This window comes from Sapajus apella, unplaced genomic scaffold, assembly GCF_009761245.1.
Source record: "Sapajus apella isolate SASKATOON/1434 unplaced genomic scaffold, GSC_monkey_1.0 scaffold122, whole genome shotgun sequence".
Lineage (NCBI taxonomy): Eukaryota > Metazoa > Chordata > Mammalia > Primates > Cebidae > Sapajus > Sapajus apella.
Window position 1 is genome coordinate 8045574 of NW_022437062.1, and position 18069 is coordinate 8063642.

Sequence of the window (18069 nt, forward strand, 5' to 3'; positions counted from 1 at the left end):
GGGCCTGTCAGGGGTTGGAGGGGCTAGAGGTGGGATAGCATGGGATGGGGGAATTAGGAGACATACGCAAAGGAGATGATGGGGGGATGGAGCAAACCACCATGGCACGTGTATACCTATGTAACAATCTTGTACATTATACACGTGTACCCCAGAACTTAAAGTATAATTTTAAAAAAAGATAAAATAAGGGGTACATGTGCAGTTTGTTACATAGGTATATTGCATGGTGCCGAGATTTGGAGTACAAATCAATCTGTCACCCAGATGTTAAGCATTGTACCCAACAGGTAAGTTTTTCAGCCCTTACCCTTCTCCTTCCATCCCCACTCTTGCATTCTTCAGTGGCTACTGTTCCTTTTTTTCTTTGTTTCCTTTTGAGATGGAGACTCGCTCTATCGATCAAGCTGGAGTGCAATCAATGGCACAATCTCGACTCACTGCAACTTCTGCCTCCCAGGTTCAAGAGATTCTCCTGCCTCTGCTTCTGAAGTGGCTGGGGTTACAGGTGAGTGCCACCATGCCCACATAATTTTTGTATCTTTAGTGGAGATGGGGTTTTACCGTGTCGGCCAGGCTGGTCTTGAACTCTTGGCCTTCACACACTTCGGCCTCCCAAAGTGCTGGGATTACAGGCATGAGCCACCTCACCAGGCCTCATTGTTCCCATTTTTATAACAATGTGTACCCAATGTTTAGCTCCCACTCACAAGTGAGAACATGTGATATTTGGCTTTCTGTTTCTGCATTTGTTCACTTAGGATAATGGCTTCCAGCTGCATCTATGTTGCTGCAAAGGACATGATTTTGTCCATTTTATGGCTTCATAGTATCCCACGGTGTACATGTACCACATTTTCTTTAGCTAACCCACTGTTGTTGGGCACTGGGTATCAACATATTTTTAAGCCATCACATTCATGCTAATTCGTTATGACAGCCTTAGGAAACTAATACAGAGATTAATCTATCATTAGAAGTAAAGTGGATTCAAGAAAGAGACATTTGTTTGTTTTATGTTTCTATGCTAAGAAGAGATGTGACCCTGTTTGAATACTAATATAAAGAAACCAAGGGAAAGGATGGTTTAAAAATATAGGAGGGGAAGGGAGTAACTGACAGAGCAAAGGCCCTGAAGAGGTGGCAGAGGATGAGATCTATAACTCCACTACAGAAAGGGCCCTGCATCTTTGGGGTCCTGGCTTCACCTAACCAATCATATCCTCCCTCCAGGAAATTTGAAATTTGGGGTTCATAAATGCTGGTTAACTTCTACACTGAGGCTTCCTCTTTTATGAAGCCAGTACAGCAAAACCTACCTCAGGTTTTATGAGTTTTTAACGAGAATACATATGAAGGCCCTGAAGTATAGCACATATTTGGTTACTGTTAGTTTCCTGCCCATCCCTTAGAGGTAGCTTGAGGAAAACAGAAATCTCTGCCTAGATAGTTTATTTTGATAGTTTATTGTGATAAGCACTTGGAAATGGATAATAAAGAAAATCTCACCACTAAAAATGGTTGTAGAGTATAGAGAAGCTTTAAGCTCCTGTGGAAGTCTTAGAATATATGAGGCGTAACACCAGAGGACCTTTCTACAAGGCCTCTGCCAATCATCCCTACCTCTGTTTCTGTCCCCTAACCCTTTTCCAGACAATTAGAAAACAAAAGCTCGCCTGGTAACCTATCATAGATAGACTATAAAGGCATCCTAGATTCTGTTTATTTAACTTAAGACAGTTCTTAAATTGTACTTTCCATAAGAAGAAACATGATTCTAGCACTGGCGATGGAACAGAAAAACTTCATCCTCAGATTAGGAGTCACACGCAAGTTCTTCAAAGTTGTGCAAGGTCTTTAAAGTTACCCAATGGCATGATTCATGCAGTTGATAACACCACAGATCTGGGGTTTGCTGCTGCAAACAGGCTGACCTCAGCACAAGGATGAATGTGTCTCATAGCCTACTCTACGCAGCACCTACAACATGTAACAGGGAAACTTTAGGCAAATGATAGGAAATTATTTTACCCCTCCAGATTTTCTTTTCTCTTTTTTCACTTCTAAAATGAGGACATAACAATGCCTGCTCCATACAATTTTTATGTATAAATTAGATAGTGCCTGGCACACAGCTCTCAATAAATGGTAGCTGGAAAGAGGAGAGAAGCCCTGCTGGTTAATATACTAGCTAAGGAGGGAGCATTTTATATACACCAGATAGAGCTGTGCTTGAAGCTTATTTTTTTCCTTTAAGCTCTTGTTAGAGTACTTTGGAGATGCCTAATGGTATAGAATTAAGAAGCAGTGTATCATTTGTTCGGTCATTTCCAGCTGTCAATTAAACAGTCATAAAAGTTCGTTTATCCTCTGCCTAGACTAATGCAAACTCTCTGGTTCCATGAGAGTGAAGGAACTGCATAGGGTGTCCCTGAGGCTTTTCCTGCAGCATTACTCTATTATGGATTAAGTATCTCCAAAGTGCAGATGGTGCATTGTCCTTCACTTATGCATAATTGTGTTTAAATATGATAAAGTTATAAAATTATTTGAGCACCCAAGCTACTTCGGAATCTTAAGTCTTCTGAATAGTAAATATAGCAATATTTTAATGAAACGTTAAAATGACAGAACACAAATCTTGAATAGTGCATTTTATTGAGTTGATGCACATTGTATGTTACCATTTTATGCTCTTAAGTATAGAAAGGAAAAATGTGCTCAGATTTTCAAAGTTCAGGAGAAAGTGTTTTTGAACTATCTTGAGAGGTAGTGGAGTGTGGTGATTAGGAGCAAGTATGTTGCAGCGGGAGCTGCTTGATTTTACATCCCAGCTCTATCACTTACCAGCTGTGTCCCCCTGGGCTAGTTACTGAATCTTTCTGTGCATGAGTTACCTCATCTCTAAAAGGAAAATGAGAATATCACCTACCCAGTTGCTATTAAAATTAAATGAGTTAAGGTATGTAAACAACTTAGGATAGTAACTGGCACATCACAAGTGTTCAGTTAGACAAGTCTTGGTTCACGGTTAATTTTACAAAACAGAAACATTTCTCACTTGGTTAAGTCAATGTCTTAGCATATGTTTGTCCTAACAAATGTTTTACAAGTGAATTAACAGTTTTAAAGAATTCCAAAATTAAAAAAAGATGAAAAGTGAGTAAAATCACTTCCTAAAAGAATCTCAAAATATGTCAATACTTTAAGAAGATGAATTTATTACAAAGTTCTACCAAAAATCACTAACTTACAGATATATATGATTATATATACATTTTAAAAGAATCTTTAAGGTAAATAGGTATTAGTGTAATATCCTCATAGTTATTGATGTATAAATCAAAATTTTTGTTTATAGAGCAGAAAGACTTTGTCTGTGGCTTATATCATCTTTGGATCCCAAAAGTTCTTTTTTTTTGAGACAGAGTTTTGCTCTTGTACCCAGTCTGCAGTGCAATGGTGCAGTCTCAGCTGACTGCAACCTCAGCCTCCCAGGTTCAAGCGATTCTCCTCCCTCAGCTTCCCGAGTAGCTGGGATTAGAAGTGCACTCCACCACGCCTGGCTAATTTTGTATTTTTAGTAGAGACAGTGTTTCTTCAGTTGCTCAGACTGGTCTCTAACTCCTGACCTTAGGTGATCCACCCACCTTGGCCTCCCAAAGTGCTGGGATTACAGACAGTATGGAGAGAAAACTGCTTCTTCCTCATGACTTTCTGATTGTATGATACATCTTAATCCATTTCTGAATGGCCCATGTTCTATCCTCGCACCCTAGGCAGATCTAAGTGAAAGAGAAGGAGATAGCTTTGTCTTTAAGTATTCACAGCATCTGGGTTTCTTAAGTTACTTCACATGCATCCATAATTTATCCTGGCTTTTTAAACAAACATAGTAGCAGAAGGTGAATGTGTACAATACCCGCAGCTCAGAGCATCCTGGTTAAGTTCCCAGACTGCCATTATCTTGATACATAAAAAAAATCTTTCAGCTTTCCATAAGAGACTTAGTTCTTACTACAATCTAATCAATGAAGAAAACAAAGGTGTTCTGTCTCCATGCCAATAAATAAAATAAATCCTTGAACTAAAGCAAATCAGATTCTATTCCCACTTACAAGACTGCCTCAAAACCATGCTAACTCCCTTCTTTGGATTTCAACTTTAGATAGCAATGAGGTTTTTTGTTTTTTCAGAAATGAAAGCAATTTTAGATTCTGATTTCATATCCTTTTTCTTCTCATTTGTATTGATTCTTGCTCATTAAGCTCAACTGAAGCAGGATCCTTTGTACAAAGTACATTTAATTAATTTCTATACAAAGCAAACTTGTCATCAGAAACATCCATTCAATACTGACCACTGGGGACTTGAGTACTATAAGCCAATATCCCTAACCATTTCTATGTTGCCACCAATGTACTTTTTTAAAGACCAAAGGTGTGTCTGTTTCCTAAGATTTAACCACAGTCAACCGTGGTTAGAACTAGCATTGCTTCAAGGGGAAAGATGCCAGATGTAGGTGATGGGGAGGAAGGCAGCAAATCACACTGCCACGTGTGTACCTATGCAACAATCTTGCATGGTCTTCACATGTACCCCAAAACCTAAAATGCAATAAAATAAATGGGAAAAAAATAAAATAAAATATTTACATTTCAAAAAAAAGAAAGAACTAGCATTGCTTCATGTACAAACAACTATAAAAATGCTATTATTGTGAAAGATATGGCTAATTGGCACACAGGGAGTACTGACCAAATGATAGTGTGGAGACTTGGGATCACCAATATAAGTTCATTTATCCAAGGGAATTGTCACCCAGAATCCTGGCAAGCCAACAGAGAAACCTATAGGTGAATCACAAATGGAGGGAAAAAGAGATAAAAAATGTAAGGCTAATGTAAAAGACCTAAAGTATGGAAATAATGTAGATCTAAGTAACATCATACTCTGAAACCTAAAATGGATTATTCCTTTTTTTCAAGTATCCAGGTAGACCATATATGTGACCACATATTATACCACAAGAAATCCCAAAAATTGGAAATAGTGCAAATAGCATACTATAATCACAATCCAAGAAATCTTGAATTTAATTTAAAAAGAGGAATAGAGGGGAAGAAACTTAAAACATGAAATAACTTTTCATAGATATATCAAAGGTAAAAGTAAAAGCTGTAAAAATATCTTTGTGAAAACTGAGAAAACTTGAACATGGACTGTGTATCAGATGGTGTTAGTGATAATATGTGCGTTTTTAGACAAAATAATTTTTAAGATAGTTGTAATTGTACAAAATTGGAGGAAATGTTCATCAGTGAGGAATTAGCTAAATAAATCATAGAATATATAATACTTTGAAAAATAAGAAAAGCTTGGGAAAGCTCTCTTTGCACAGATATGAAATGCTTCCAAATAATAGGAAATCATTCATATTTTTTAAAGTGAAAGGATAAGACATAATATTTTATATACGCACAAGCAATCAGACATAAAGGATATAAAAGAAAAAACTAACAATGCTTACCTCTGGGAAAAGGAATTGGATATCTAAATAACCTCTTATAATTTTTTAATAGAAAATTCTTATTCAACAATTTTTATCTTAAAAATATGAAGAAAGAACATTCCAAAGAGTTTATTTTATGAAGTCATCCTCTCTGGTTAGTGCCAAGGAACTAGTATTTGAATTTAATATTTCCTCCAAACCTTTAGTAGACAGTTAGAGATGGGAGGAGACTCCAGAAAAGTCCAAGATTTAAATATAAAATTTTAAAGTGCAAAACACTTCAGAAAAAAGACACACAAAAAGCAAGAATTAAAAGAAAAATACAAAGGTGTGAATTTTCCCTAGGTTAATCTCTAAACTTAGCACCATTCCATTAAAATATCACCAGATTTGTTTCAGGTGCTAGGTAAATTAATTATAAATTTCATTTGAAAGAATAAGTAAGAGCTGTGAAAACCTGAAAAGGAAAATCAATGGGAAGGGGGAGGGGGAAGGAAGCCTTAATATGTATCAAAATATTTTAAAGAGTCTTATTTTTTTAAATTATAGGAATAAGCAAATGGATTACTGGGACCATACAGAAAATGCAGAAACATTCCAAATTGCCACTGGAAATGTGGTATTCAATAAAGATAACCTCTCATATCAGTTGAGAAATGTGTACATTTTAAATAAATGACCTGAGGATGCTAGAGAACTATATGTAGAAAATGTTAAATTAGACCAACTTCCGACACTACACCAAATAAATTCCAAAGGATGCAGAGGTCTAAATGCTTTTTAAATGAACAAATGGAAATGAGAAGAAACATAAGTAAATTCCTCTACAATCTGCAAGTAGAGAAAATATTTCTGACTCTAACCCAAAATCCAGACAGAAGACAATGGAGATGCATCCTAAAAATATTGTAAAGAAAGAAAAATGTGTCAGTTGAAATTATTTACAAAGCAAAAATCTTTCAAAATTGAAAGCTGTCAGTTCAAAATAGAATTAAACTAGAAATCAATAAAAGATTGATGAAAATTCTAAAACACTTGAAGATTAAACACATGCTTCTACATAACTCAAGAGTCAAAGGAGAAATCTCAAGAGAAACTTAAAAAAAATTTAAACTAAATGAAAATGAAAATACAAGGTATCAAAATTTGTGGGATATGGCAAAAGCCATGCTTGGAGGGAAATTTATCGCACTTAATTTATATAGTAGAAAAAGATTTTAAATCCATAATGCAAGCTTCAACTAAGGACACTAGAAGATGAATAGATTAAATACAAAGTAAGGAGAAAAATAACAAAAATTAGAATAGAAATTAATAAAATTGGAAACAGGAAACCAATAGAAAAAATCAAGGGACAATTGTATCTTCAATTAGGCAAATGCTCTGGGTGTGGTGGCTCATGCCTATGATCGCAAAACTTTGGGAGGCTGAGGCGAGTGGATCACCTGAGGTCCGGAATTTGGAACAGCCTGCCCCACGTGGTGAAATCCGATTCTGCAAAACTACCAAGAGAGCTGGGTGCGGTGGCGCATGCCTGTGGTCCCAGCTGCGCAAGAGACTAAGACAGGAGAGTTGCTTGAACCTGGGAAGTGGAGGTTGTAATGAGCCAAGATCGCACCACTGCACTCCAGCCTCGGTGGTAAGAGTGAGACTCTGTCTCAAAAATGAAACAAAACAAAACAAAACAATTAGATAAATGCTACATTAATATTTGGGTGATAAGATTCTATTCTGAAGTCTGAAGTTTGCAATATATTCTTACACATTTTGGAGTTTCCTACTTTCTTATTCTGTATCATTGATGTAATATTTTAAATTAGTACATATTTTACCATTTTTCTGTATTTTGTAAGAAATTTGCATCTTGGGTTTGATGTAACAAAGGTTTTAATGTAATTTATGTTAGATTTTGCATTTTTTTCATCACTGTTATACTTTAACCTGACTGAATGACTGGTTCTTATGTCATTGTATTAGCATTGTGAATAATCGTGTGAAATGTTTTGAGACAGAGTATTGTATTTCTGAATATAATTTTATGGCTTTTTTTACTTAGCAAAAACTTTTCCATCAGTGTGGAAAACTAAGAAAATTGCTTTCTGCTGTATAATCTGGCATTCATTGTAGATTAAAGCTTATTTTTCTGTGAATAAAACTTATTCATTAAAATACTATTCTTTAAAATGAACAAAAAATCAACAAAACCAAATGCTGGTTTTTTTTAAGCATCAATAAAATCAATAAGGCTCTAGTTATGTTAACTAAGAAAAAAGAGAGAAAGGACACAAATTAATAATACCAGAAATGAAAGAGAAAACATTACTATAGATCCTGTGGACTTTTAAAAAAATGAATACTATAAATAACTCTATGTCCACAAATTTGATAACTTGAATGAAATGAACCAATTCCTTCAAAGATACAATCTACAAAAACTCCTTTGTAGGGACATGGATGAACCTGGAAACCATCATTCTCAGCAAACTGACAGAAGAGCAGAAGATCAAACACCGCATGTTCTCACTCATAGGCGGGTGTTGAACAATGAGAACACATGGACACAGGGAGGGAAGCACTACACACTGGGGTCAGTTGGGGGGAAATAGGGGAGGGACGGTGGGGGGTGGGGAGCTAGGGAGAGATAGCAAGGGGAGAAATTCCAGATGTAGGTGATGGGGAGGAAGGCAGCAAATCACACTGCCACGTGTGTACCTATGCAACAATCTTGCATGTTCTTCACATGTACCCCAAAACCTAAAATGCAATAAAATAAATAAATGGGGAAAAAAACAAAAACAAAAACAAAAAACTCACACAAGAATCCACATAGGCCTATATCTTTTAAAGATATTGAGTCACATTTTCTTTATCTAATCATCCGTCATGGACACTTAGGTTGATTCCGTATCTTTGCTACAGTGAATAGTGCTGTGATCAACAGGCAAGTGCTTGTATCTTTGTGATACAATAATTTCTTTTCCTTTGAGTAGTTACCTAATAGTGGTATTGCTGGATGAAATGATTCTTCTGTTTTTAGTTCTTTGAGATATCTCCATGCTGTTTGCCATAGAGTTTGTACTAATTTACATTGCCACCAATAGCATATAAGCTTCCCCTTTCTCCAAATCCTTGCCAATATCTGTTATTTTTTATCTTTTCAGTAATAGGCATTCTTACTGGTGTAAGATGACAATTGTGGTTTTGATTTGCACTTATCTAACCATTAGTGATGTTGAGCATTTTTTCATATGCTTCTTGACCACTCGTATGTCTTTTTTGGAAAAATGTCTACGTCTTTTGCCCACATACATACATATATAAACACACACACATGCATGCACAATGGAATACTATACAGCCATTAAAAAAGAATGAAATCATGTCTTTTGCAGCAACGTGTATGGAGCTGAAGCTAGCGACCATTATCTTAAGTGAAACAACTCAGAAACGGAAAGTCAAATACATTTCCTCACTTAAAAGTGTGAACTAAATAAGGTGTACACAACACAGAGTGTGGAATAATAGACATCAGAGACTTGGAAGGATGGGATTCTGGAAGTGGGGTGAGGGATGAGAAATTACTTAATGGGTACAATGTACATCATTTGGGTGATGATTACACTAAAACCTCAGAATTCACCCTGTATGATATATCCATGTAACAAAACTGCACTAGTACGCTTTAAATTTATACAAACAAACAAACAAAAAAGAAATTTCATCAATAATTAATAATCTTCCAAAACAGAAAGTGTCAAACCCAGATAGACTCACTGGTAAGTTCTACCAAGCAATTAAGGAAGAAATTATACCAATGCTCTACAATCTCTTCCAAAAGACAGGTAGAAGAAATACACCCTAACTCATTCTTATAAGGCCAGCACTACCTTAATACTGAAACTAAATAAAGATAATACAAGAAAAGAAAACTACAGACCAATATCTCTCATGAACATATGTGTCAAAATTTTTAGAAAAATATTTGCAAATTGAATGCTAAGTACAGTCCTTCCTTTTTATCCACGGATTCCACATCTGTAGATTCAACCAACTTCAAATCAAAAATATCCAGAGAGAAAAACAGCAAAAAATAATACAACAATAAAAAGTAATACAAATTTTAAAAACAATACAGTTTAACAACTATCTATATAGCACTTACCTTGTATTAGGTATTATAAACAATCTAAAGTACAGTCATGTGTTACTTAACAAGGGGGTATATTCTGAGAAATGCATCATTAAGCAAGTTTGTCATTGTATGAACAACACAGGCTTGACTTACACAAACTAGATGCAATAGTCTACTGCACACCTAAGCTACACAGCAGGGCCTATTGCTCCCAGGCCACAAGTCTGTATAGCATGTTACTGTGCTGAATATTATAGGCAACTGTTAAGTGTTTGTGTATGTAAACATATCTAAACATAGAAAAGGTACTATAGAAACTTAGAATACAAGGTAAAAACTTGGTACAACTGTATAGGGCACTTACCATCAATGGGGCTTATAGAGCTGGAAATTGTTCCAGGTATATCAGTGAGTAAGTGGTAAGTGAAATGTGAAAACCTAAGCCATTATAATACACCACTGTTTACTTTATGAACATTGTACACTTAGGCTAGACTAAATTTATTTTTCAAATATTTTTATTTCTTCAATAATAAATTAATTTCAGCTTACTGTAACTTTTTACTTTATGAACTTTTAAATTTCTTTTCAACTTTTTGACTCTTGTAATAACAGTTTAAAACACAAACACATTGTATAGCTCTACAAAAATGTTGTTCCTTTAAATTCTTATTCTGTAAGCTTTTTATTTATTTTAACTCTTCAAACTTTTTGGTTAGAAACTAAGACAAAATCACACACGTTAGCCTAAGCCTAAATAGGATCAAGATTATCAATATCTCTGTCTTCCACATCCACATTTTATCCTGCTGAGAGATCTTCAAGGACAATGTCATACATGGAGCTGTCATCCTCTGTGATAACAATGCCTTCTTTTGGAATACCTCTTGAAGGACCTCCCTAAGGCAGGTTTACAGTTAATGGGGCTTTTTTTTCATAAGTAGAATGAGTATAATCTAAAATAAAAAGTATATGCCATGGAATACTATGCAGCCATAAAAAAGGTTGAGTTCATTCCCTTTGCAGGGACATGGATGAAGCTGGAAACCATCATTCTCAGCAAACTGACACAAGAACAGAAAACCAAACGCCGCATGTTCTCACTCATAAGTGGATGTTGAACAATGTGAACACATGGACACAAGGAGGGGAAACATCACACACTGGGGCCTACTGGGGAATTGGGGGGCTAAGGGAGGGATAGCATTAGAAGAAATACCTAATGTAGATGACAGGGTGATGGATGCAGCAAACCATGATGGCACATGTATACCTGTGTAACAAACCTGCACATTCTGCACATGTATCTCAGAACTTAAAGTATAACAATAAAAAAAATTAAAAAAAAGAGTATGGTGTAAATGCATAAACCAGTAAAAACAGTCATTTATTATCAATTTTTATGTACTGTGCATAATTGTATGTTCTATACTTTTATATGACTGATAGCACAGAAGGTTTATTTGTACCATTATCACTACGAACAGGTGAGTAATTTATTGTATGAAAATGTTACAATGGCTACATCACAAGGTGATAAGAACTTTTCAGTTCTATTGTAATCTTACGGGACCACTGTAATATATGCAGTTCATAATAGACTGAAACATCATTATACAACACATGACTGTATACAGGAGGATGTGCAGAGGTTATATGTAAATACTATGGCATTTTACATAAGGTACTTCAGCACCCAGATTTTGATATCCAAGGGGTCCTGGAAATAATCCTGCAAAGATACTGAGGGATAATTATATATAAAAAGAATTATACACCATGGGCAAGTGAGATTTACCCAGGTATGCAAGGTTAGCTCAACACTCAAAAATCATTTAATGTAATCCATTAAATCAATAAGCTAAAGAAGAAAAAAATACACTGTTATATCAATAGACACAGGAAAAGCACTTGACAAAATTGAACAGCCATTTGTGATTTTTTTTTAACACTGGGTAAACTTTGTTATTTTAGGATGTCAATAAACTGATTATCAATAAAAAGGTTTATATGAGGCTAGATGCAGTGGCTCACGCCTGTAATCCCAGCACTTTGGGAGGCCGAGACAGGCAGGTCACGAGGTCAGGAGATGGAGACTATCATGGCCAACATGGTGAAACCCCATCTCTACTAAAAATACAAAAAAATTAGCCAGGGTGGTTGCGCACACCTGTAATTCCAGCCGCTTGGGAGGCTGAGGCAGGAGAATCACTTGAACCCGAGAGGTGGAGGTTATGGTGAGCAGAGGTCATGCCATTGTACTCCAGCCTGGGCAACACTGCGAGACTACAACTTGTGGTGGGGGCATGGTAAAAAAAAATGGTTTATATGGAGAGACAGAAGACCCAGAATAGCCTTATGCAAATTTGTTTTTTTATATGAAAATATAGAATTTCATGTATTTCTTTTTCCTGCTCTCAATTTTTTTTTAATTTGATGCATCTGAGTGTTTTTTTTTTTTTTTCCTTCTGTCGCCCAGGCTGGAGTTCAGTGGTGGGATTTTGGCTCACTGCAACTTCTGCCTCCAGGGTTCAAGCAATTCTCCTGCCTCAACTTCCCAAGTAGCTGGGACTACAGGTGTGTGCCACCATCCTCAGCTAATTTTGGTATTTTCAGTAGAGACAGGGTTTCACTATGTTGGCCAAGCTGGTCTCAAACTCCTGACCTCCTGATCTGCTAGCCTCAGTTTCCCAAAGTGCTGGAATTACAGGTATGAGCCACTGCGCCTGACCAGGCTTTTGTAACCTCCTGTTATCCTTTTTTTTTTCTTTTCATTTTTATGTTATTCACAAATTTTCTAAGTATGCCTTCATTTTGTTATCCTGACATAGACTTATTTTTATTATGCCATTTGAGTGTTTTAGAAAATAAACTCACAAGATATATTTCTTCTGCAGTGGGAAAACAAGTTTTGACTCATAATCTCAGGGTATCTATCTATATTGCTACTATTAATATAAATTGCTTCTTCATGGTTTTGATTATAATGAAATTTTCATAAGACAAGCTTTAGTTTTTAAGACATTATAAATTTTACACAACCATTATTTCATTCTTTATATAATAATCTAAATAATTTTTGAAAACTATTTGAAATAATTAGAAGTTAATCTTCTTAACAGAAAAGCAAAATTATTAATCTACTAGAACCAGGAGAATTCCACCTTTGATGAAATATTTTCACTATTAATAACACTGTTTACCATATCACAGAGTTGATGAATTATATTTTCTTTTAAACTTTTCCTTAGCTGTTGCTCTTGCTAGAGCTACTAACCATCTTTAAAGAAGAAACTCATGAATGACTGGGCTCAGTGGCTCACTCCTGTAATCCCAGCACTTTGGGAGTCCAGGCAGTTGGATCACTTGGGGAAAGGAGTTCGAGACCAGGCTGGCCAACATGGTGAAATCCTGTCTCTACTGAAAAAACAAAAATTAGCCGGCTTTGGTGGTGAGCACCTGTACTCTTCCATCTACTCCAGAGGCTGTGGCAGGAGAATCACTTGAACTCAGGAGGCGGAGATTGCAGTGATCCAAGATCGGCCACTGCACTCCAGCCTGGGTGACACAGCGACACTCTGTCTAAAAAAATAATAATTAAAAAAAAATTCTGATGGGTCCTTGAAAAGTATTATTCAAATACAAGCAAATTTTCTGTATATTTTTCTAATTTTCTTTAGTAGACTTGTATTATTTTGTAATCAGAAAACTGCTGTAAGAAAGAAGAATTAGACTTGTATTATTTTGTGATCAGAAAACTGCTGTAAGAAAGAAGAATCCTCAAAAATAAGCAAAATTCCTCTGACATACACATTTAGAACATAATCACTGAGATAATTTGGACCCCATTCAATTTTATTATCATCCAATCACATTTTGCAATCTTATCTGTAAAGATATCATAAGAAAATTTGTCAAAAACCCAATGAAACTTTCAACTCAGACTCAGGGCTGAACATTATTAATAATCTTGGCATCCCTCTAAAATAATTAAAATTTACAGATTCTTAGATCACATTTTTTTATCTCATGATCTCTATGAGTGGTATCAGCATACATTATACATCAGCTCAAACGCATCCTAAGGAAATGATTTCCACAAGCTGTTCTCCAGTTTTCTGCATTCTGAATGTCCTCCTAGATCAGCAGCCCTAAAAACCCCAGTTCCTACAGTGTTGCAACATCCTGTGGCAAGCATTAAAGCTATTTTTCAATGTTTGTCTTCCAGAGTCACAACCAGTGATCTAAACTTATTATGGATCATTCTATGCTATAATGTGTACAAGAAACATTAATTCTTAAAGGTCCCCATTCATGCCAGAGAGACCAGGTTTTGGTTGCTCACATTTTTATGTGCTTTGTCAAAATGTGACATTAACATATCTACCATTATACAAAAACCAAGATTTTATAAATTCTGTACAAGAAATCTGGAGAAGTAAAAGAATTCTAACCCTATATGGTAGATGGTTTCTGAGAGCAGTCATATTACCAGATTCACATTATAGAAAATCCCTCTGGTGGCTTTGTGGGGGAGATTCTGGGAGGAAGGGGAGGCTCTATACTCAGAGACCAATTAGGACGTGAGGAATAAGAGACCTTGGGAAGATCCAAAAATGACACTGAAGAGAAAGGGACAAATACAAGCAATATTAAAAATAACACAATATTCAGTAGACTGGACAAATCCTCTGTGTCTCCAAGATTCTAGCTTTAAAAAACTGAGTGGTCTCACCAATCTAGGTGAAAATGCAGAAAACACCAGTTTCTATGGGGAAGGTGACAAGTTTCAGAAAAGTTATTTATGGAATTGCTCTTTCAAGTTATGTTATCTGGAGTTCACTAAAGAAACCAGGACTGGTGTTAGAAATATGGGAGAATATTACAGACGCATGCAACACTTAGGATGAAAGTTTTCCATGCATAAAAGCAAGGGGTACAAAACAGGAATGCCAACACATCTTATCTCAAGTTCAAGAGTGTTTACTCTTATAGCTAAGATTCAGTGGCAAATTTGTGCCGGGGAGAGGGTGAAGATTTGTCAGAAATATTCGTTTCAGCCTTGAACATTATGCTTGCAGTTTCTTACTAACAGCCTATTGCTGCCACTACAAGGATTGCTACAGGTCATTATGGAGCTCATGAAGAGCAGGCCAGTTGCTTAACAGGTCGTTTAATCCACACTTGAATAACAGTAGACTCACGTGTATGCTGCTCCTACTCATTTGGTAACCCAGAGAAGCAGTGAAATACTCTCTTTGAACAATTGTTTATACTGTTCTTGAATAGTATACTTATTTTTTGAATAATTACATAAAATAAATCTTATTGTGGAAACTTTAACATATTTCTTCATTATAGCTTTATATCTCTTCATTTATAGACAGTTTTGTAATATCTACTCTTTGTATTTGCTTTTCCTTAAGACAAGGTCTTAAGTTTCCTGAGTTGCCTCTCTATGATTTTCCTCAAAATTTGCCTTCCAATTATAACTAAATCTAAACATTTTAGTGTTAACTAAATCTCAGTGTTGGTGGACAAATTAAGGTGGTAAAAGCCTCAAATGCTCAAAGCCGTCTAAGCAACTAGCTTCATTTTTCCTCAGTACATAGACACTGAGAAACTCAGAAGACATGAATATAGGTACACACGTGAATTAGAAGAAATAAGCCTTTGAGAATCCTTGGCAAGGATAATAGTGTCCAAAATTTGGTATTAATGGGAAATGTGCCCAGTATGTGAGATTTTAGCAATCAACATCACCAAAATCTTTAAAAACAAACAAGGATGCTACATTCACAGAGTGAGTGAATATTCACTCCTCATCAATATCTTTAGGATTCTTAAAGCAAGGGTTCTCCATGAAGAACTGATCAGATCAGAACAGAATTCTTTGAGGAAAGATTTCACTGAAATCTCTCAGTAGATACTGAAAACACTAATTCAATTAAAATGATGTGCAAAATGTTCAATTAAAGAGATTAATTTCCAAGAATGGTCAAGATGAGTCTGAATTTCTTGGACTGGGCATAAAAGAACTCTGCCTGATACTTAAAGCCTTAAGAAACAGTCTCCTCATTGCCACCTTCATGTCCTTATTTCTAAATGTATAGATGACAGGATTCATAAAAGGAGTAATAAGGGCATCAAAGATAGCTAAAAATTTATCTATAGGTAAGGTAGGAAATGGCCACACATAGACAATAATGCAAGGACCAAAGAAGAAAACCACCACAGTGACGTGAGCTGTGAGAGTGGAAAGGGCCTTAGATGGACCTGCTGAAGAGTGTTTACAAACTGTGACCAGGATAAAGATATAGGACACCATCAAGATGAAGAAGGTTCCCATAGAGATGAAGCCGCTGTTGGCAGTGACCAGAAACTCCAGTCTATATGTGTCTGTACATGCAAGTTTGATAAACCGAGGAAAATCACAATAAAAACTATCTATTTTGTTGGGGCCACAAAAGGGTAAGTTTACAACAAAAGCCAGCTGGGCCACAGAATGTATGAGTCCAATGGTCCAAGCAACAGCCGTAAAAGAAGTGCACATTCTTAGGCTCATGATATTCAGGTAGTAGAGGGGCTTACAGATAGCAATATACCGATCATAGGCCATGACTATGAGCAGCACCATCTCTGTACCACCAACAGTGTGAATAAAGAACATCTGAGTAATGCATCCTTTCAAGGAGATGACTTTATGTTTTCTGAAAAGATCATAAATCATCTTTGGGGTTGCAATGCTGGAAACACCTGTATCAATGAAGGAGAGATTTGCCAGCAGAAAGTACATGGGGAAATGTAAGCGATGGTCTGAGATTATAGTAAGCATAATGAGAATGTTTCCCAGCATACTTGCTACATAAAATACTGTGAAAAACAGAAAAAGGAAAATCTGAATCTCCCTCGAACTCGTGAGTCCCAACAAGAAAAATTCAGACACCACTGAGTGATTTCCTCCATTCATCAACTTCATGTGCAAGGCTGACCCTGAAGTTACCTGAAGAACAAAAGAGGAATAAAAACATAATTTTTAAGTGGAAATTGACATTCTGGCTATAGAATAATGACAGAAATGTCTATTACTCTACTCAAGATTACAAGGTTATCTTGCCATTTTACACAGTTCGAATTTAAAAAGTACAAGATTCACAGAGAGCAAGCCCCAGAATTTTTTCCACATCTAAATATTTGGTATCTTTTAGTCATGTAGCCTGAAATTTAGTTTGGGCTTTAGTGTATAATCAAAAAGAGAAAATGTAAACAAAGTCATCTACAAACTTAAAGAGATAAATCAGGTAGTAGAGAGACTTGTGCTTCCTAATTTCTAAGTGCAAAAATATGCCACAGAATGAAAAGTGCAAAAATGGAGAAAAGTTATTTATTTTTGTTGTAAAATTTATTTGTATATATGTAGCCACCTTGCTACACTTTGTGGTTTTTTACTGAAATGTCTTGGGTTTTCTAGGTTGACAATCATGTCATCAGCAAAAAGTGATGTTATTTCATTTTAAAATGTTTGCTGGTTTTATTAAAACTGTATTCATTTCATTACGTCCAGATTAACTTGGAAGTATTATTATACTTTTCTATTCTGTTCTGTCCCTTTTTTAGTGATACAATTCTCCATTCTTATTTTAAAATACATCAACTATTTTTCTCACCAACATGTTGTGTTCTTTTTACTTTCCTCTAATACCAATTAAGGTAACACCTTTAAAATACTTTTCTCTCTTGTTTTCTTTTCTCCTCTGTCTACTTCAATTAAATCAATTCTTCTTTTATGCTTCTGGAATTACTACTGGTTTTACATATTGATTTTCATACCTCCTGTATCTTTCCTTCCTATTTTGTTTTATTTCATTATTTTCATCTCATATCTTTATCCTGTGTGCTTTAAGATATACATTGCCCCTCATCTTCTAGCCTCAAATTCGGATTTCAAAAATAATCATTTGTCCAGGTGCAGTAGCTCATACCTATAATCTCAGTACTTTGGGAGGCCAAGGCAGAAGGATTTCTTGAGCCCTGGACTTTGAGATGAGCATGGGCAACACAGTAAGACCCTGTCTCTACAAAAAATAAAAAGATTATCCAGGAGCGACAGTACCTGCCTGTAGTCCCAGCTACTGGGGAGGTAAGTTGGGAGGATTGCTTGAGTCCAGGAGTGCAAGGCTGCAGTGAGCCATGATCTTACCACTGTACCCCAGCCTGGGCAACAGGGCTAGACTCTGTTTCTTAAAAAAAAAAATAAAGAGTCATCTAAGCCAAGCACAGGGGCACATGCCTGTAATCTCAGCTAGCAGATAGGCTGAGGCAGGAGAATCGCTTCAGCCTACGAATCCAAGGCTGCAGTGTACTATGATTTCACCTGTGAATAGCCACTGTACTCCAGCCTGGGCAACACAGTGAGACCTCATCT

General features: G+C 36.0%; 1 protein-coding gene across 1 annotated transcript; it reads right to left on the reverse strand.

Annotated features, from left to right (window-relative positions):
• Positions 1-15522: 15522 nt before the first annotated feature.
• On the reverse strand, positions 15523-16614 carry LOC116538776 (olfactory receptor 4F3/4F16/4F29-like). Its single transcript, XM_032261318.1, has 2 exons — positions 15696-16614; positions 15523-15560 (listed from the first exon to the last, which is right to left on the reverse strand). The coding sequence occupies exons 1-2, from the start codon at positions 16612-16614 to the stop codon at positions 15523-15525; spliced, it is 957 nt and encodes a 318-aa protein (XP_032117209.1).
• Between the last annotated feature and the right edge of the window lie 1455 nt (positions 16615-18069).

Bases quoted from the DNA above. Each gene is read 5' to 3' on its own strand.
- LOC116538776 (XM_032261318.1), bottom strand. From the start codon at position 16,614: ATGAATGGAGGAAATCACTCAGTGGTGTCTGAATTTTTCTTGTTGGGA. The intron at 15,561-15,695 runs GTATCAGGCAGA...ATCTACTGAGAG, and splicing joins ACTGTTTCTTAAGGCTTTAA to ATTTCAGTGAAATCTTTCCT.